We start from the raw sequence: 3,450 nt of genomic DNA on the forward strand, positions 1-3,450 counted from the left end.
GTTGCAGCAGCTCGCTTGCTCTTGATCTCCTGGTGCTTCACAAGTTTCTTCGCCATGCTAACAGCAAGTCAAAGACACCTCCTCCTCAGCCGCCACACTACATGGCACTCAGCTTGGTTGCAGACTTCATCGCCTTCGCCGCTGCTCTCTTCTCGGCAGCTTCTTGTGCCTTCTCAGCTGCCTCGTGAGCTGAGATCTGCCTCGAGGCTAGCTTGCTGATGTCTTGGTCGATCTTCATCTGAATCTTCTTCCTCGCCACCTGACCACCCAAATCAGAGCCCCCCCCCAAACCTTCCTCCTCCTCCTCCTCCTCCTCCTCCTCCTCCTCGAGCCCTCACCTTGTCCTCCTGCTCCATCCTTCGCAGTTCCACAAACTTCGCCCTCAGCGCCTTCATCTCCAACTTCTGCCTGCGTGTCGGCGAGAAGATCCCAAGGTACCTGAAGCCTTTTAAGCTGCTTCTTCCTTCCCTCTTCATCCATTTCTACTTCTACCTCCCTCCTCCTCCTCCCTTCCTCTGATCTCCCCCCTCCCTCCTCCTCCTCTTATGTTCTCACCTGGAAGATTCACCAGTCTTTGTGGCTCCGATGTTTCCCATCTCCAAGGCGACTTTCTCCTTCCTCCTCGCCACTTTCTTCTCCTTCCTCGCGTCCTCCAGCTCCTCCTGCATCAGAGCTGAGACCTTGGCATCCAGCCCGGCGCTCTTATGACCCTGAGTGAGGCAGAACGTGAGCATGAAACGTGTCGCACAAGAATCTCGACACCTTCGCTGCGGTCGCGGAGGGTTTGGGCTTGACAGAAGGGATCGAGTTGGAGATTTTGGAGAGAAGCGAAGTGAAGGAGGAGGACGAGAGGAGGGAAGACGAAGGAGGAGGTGGAGACGACATTATCGACAAGGCTGCGCATGCCACCAGCATAATCCCTGCCGCCGCCGCCGCTACCTGCCGCCACCCGCCACCTATCACCATTGGACTATTTCGGGTGATCGAGGTGATCGTTACGATTCTAACGGTGCCAGACTTCGCCGTGTGCCGGGCCCCGGGTGACCAGTGACCCGCCGCCGGCCGGCCCCGGGCCAACTTGAGTGTGACTTTCATGTGCTGAGTGCGGCGGCCGAGTCGGAGCTGAAGGAGCCGGGCAGCACTGCAGGTCACGAGACTCGAGGCTTGACAGTACGGTACAGTACAGTACACTCATCGTTTACTAGTAGACTCAGTCCGCCCGGCCGGCAGTGGCTGAAATCACTCAGTAGCCAGCACTGTGACTCAGGCTGAGGCTACACTGAACAGCCTCTGCTTCAATAGTTGTAGTCGACACCCCAGTTCACTCCTGGCCCGAACTCGTTGGTCGCATGATCGCCTGCGAGAAAGTCGGACGAGTCAGTGAGGCAGCCGCTAGTCTTCCGCCCACCACTCACTTCCTACAGTCCCGTCCAGGCGAACGGCCCCTTGTCCCTGCCCATTGCTGAAGATGTAGCCCTGAAGACTGAGTCAGAGACACTTGCTGCTCCTCGTCTCTGCTCTTCTCCCAGCTGCTCTTCCTCTTGTCTTCACATCCCGCCTCACCTCTTTGGCAACTGCTGGCGAGCTCGGTGCGGCCGGGTAGTTGTAGGCGTTACTGGAAGGATAGAACCTGCAAGATGTTCAGCAAGAAGCAGCAGCGCGGCTGTGAGCATCACTGAGCCGGGAAGTAGTTGTAGGCAGGAGTTGCTTGTTCCTGTCAGGCAGTCAGAGCTGCGGGCATCGCACGGGCTGAACCTACCGGAACGTATCCCCACTCAGAGCCGTCGGACTGCATGGGACCCACGTTGATCATCTCGTAGTGAGGGTTTCCCCTGCCATCGACGCTCAACCCTCCCTCTCCCTCATGTCACCCTCACCCGCCGCTTGACGGGCCAGACAGAGTCTTGTAGCCCACGTCCTCGTACCGCCACCACCTGCTCCTCGTCACCTCCCTCTGCCCCTCAAGGCCAGCAAGACGCACTGATCAGAGTTGGGGTCCGGCTGCACCACAGGAGTGTCGGCAGTGCCGTAGACGAAGTTTGGGTTAAAGGCGATGGAGCCTTCTGGGGTAGCCTCGCCTCGAACATTAATGGTCGTGTAGACGCCGTTGTCTGGTACGATCCAGAGCCTCTGGGTCTGAGGTAGAGTGAGCTCCAACATGAGCAGCTGAGGCTACGGCGAACCTTTGATGCCGGATGCATCTGACGCTGAAGCAGCTTACGCTGGTATATAGCATCTGTGGACATGCCGCAATCAAGATTGAAGAAAATACTCAAGCGCGATGATGAAGAAAGAGATGATGACTTATGCTGATGATGTTGAAAATGGATAACATGGTGATGATATGAATGATCAGAGTGTTAAATCTTGAGGAGGAGGAGAAGGCATTGCCCTGCAAGGATCCTCTACCTGAGGCGCTTGAATGTCGCGTAGCAACGAGAGCGAGCAGGAGGAGGATAGCTGATGCAGCAGCTCCAGCAGCGAGGAGAGATGTCTGAGTGAGCCGAGGACGATGATATGAGAGCAGAGCTGTGGCAGAAGAGGCGACCCGCTGGTACTCCTCCTCCTCCTCCACCCTCGCTCCAACCATTTCCCAACAGCCGCGATACCCTCATCCCCTCTCAGACCTACTCATCTCCCTCCTGCTCAATGTGATCCCCTCATACAGCACTCAACCTTTTCGCCCCCGAAAATGCTGAAAGAGAATTTTGCGAGGAATGGAAGAAAGTCGGGAAGAAGAAGGAGAGGAAGTAGGAGGGGGGTGGGGGTCTGAGAGACAGTCAGAGACAGAGACATGGGGAAAGAGAGACAGGGAGGACATGCGTCGGCGTCTATCCTGCTCCCCTTCTTCATGATGCGTCCGTCTGCCTAGTTGAAGCGTCTAATGTGATTGTCTCTGTCAGGATTCGCCTCACATGGCAGCTCCCAATGTCCTGGGGCAGCAGATGCTGTCAATGTTCGTACAGCAGTTTCAACGAAGAGAGGGAGAGGTGCTCTCATCATCATCGCCATCTCCATCTCCATCATCTTTATCACCACCACCACCACCACCACCATCTCCTTGTCTTCTACCCTCCGCTGCTCACGTAGCCTGTAGGCCTTGAGGAGCGCCTCCTCGCAAGCTCTTCTCCATGAGCTGCTTCGTCGCGAGCTGCGGCAGTTTCGAGCAGAGGAGCTGGTGGAGGCACTTGAAGAGAGAGGAGAGGATGAGCTGCGTGCCTGCTCTCCCCGCCTTCAAGGTCTACTTCCACCCCCCTTCGCCCCCTTCCTCCTCCCCCCCCTTCCTCCTCCTCTTCCTCCTCCTCTTGATCACTGATGGATGTGTCATTCAGCGCTCTTACTTCGCGTTCAAAGTGTTGAGACGAGCAAGTTAGAGGGCATGGCGGAGGAGGTGGGGGCCCAGAGACGCGCAGAGGAAGCAGAGAAGGAGGAGGAGAGGAGGGAGGAGGA

General features: G+C 56.9%; 2 protein-coding genes across 2 annotated transcripts in view; both read right to left on the bottom strand.

The window, feature by feature from the left end:
* Positions 1-971, bottom strand: part of GUITHDRAFT_155402 (hypothetical protein) — a 2,254-nt gene extending 1,283 nt beyond the window's left edge. The window contains exons 1-5 of the mRNA XM_005822643.1: positions 763-971; positions 556-710; positions 339-438; positions 102-259; positions 1-57 (exon numbers count right to left, since the gene is read on the bottom strand). The exon at positions 1-57 is cut by the window's left edge and continues 25 nt beyond it. Coding sequence (XP_005822700.1) covers positions 1-57; positions 102-259; positions 339-438; positions 556-710; positions 763-885 — 593 coding nt within the window. The 5' untranslated portion in view covers positions 886-971. The remainder of the gene's footprint in view (positions 58-101; positions 260-338; positions 439-555; positions 711-762) is intronic.
* Positions 972-1,295: 324 nt separating this feature from the next.
* GUITHDRAFT_118106 (hypothetical protein) lies at positions 1,296-2,246 on the bottom strand (the record flags this gene model as incomplete). The annotated part of the gene is made up of 8 exons (XM_005822644.1): positions 1,296-1,357; positions 1,416-1,476; positions 1,564-1,630; positions 1,677-1,714; positions 1,760-1,832; positions 1,878-1,934; positions 1,982-2,136; positions 2,184-2,246. 8 exons carry the CDS (start codon positions 2,244-2,246, stop codon positions 1,296-1,298), a joined length of 576 nt encoding a protein of 191 aa, XP_005822701.1.
* Between the last annotated feature and the right edge of the window lie 1,204 nt (positions 2,247-3,450).

Source organism: Guillardia theta, assembly GCF_000315625.1.
Source record: "Guillardia theta CCMP2712 unplaced genomic scaffold GUITHscaffold_121, whole genome shotgun sequence".
Lineage (NCBI taxonomy): Eukaryota > Cryptophyceae > Pyrenomonadales > Geminigeraceae > Guillardia > Guillardia theta.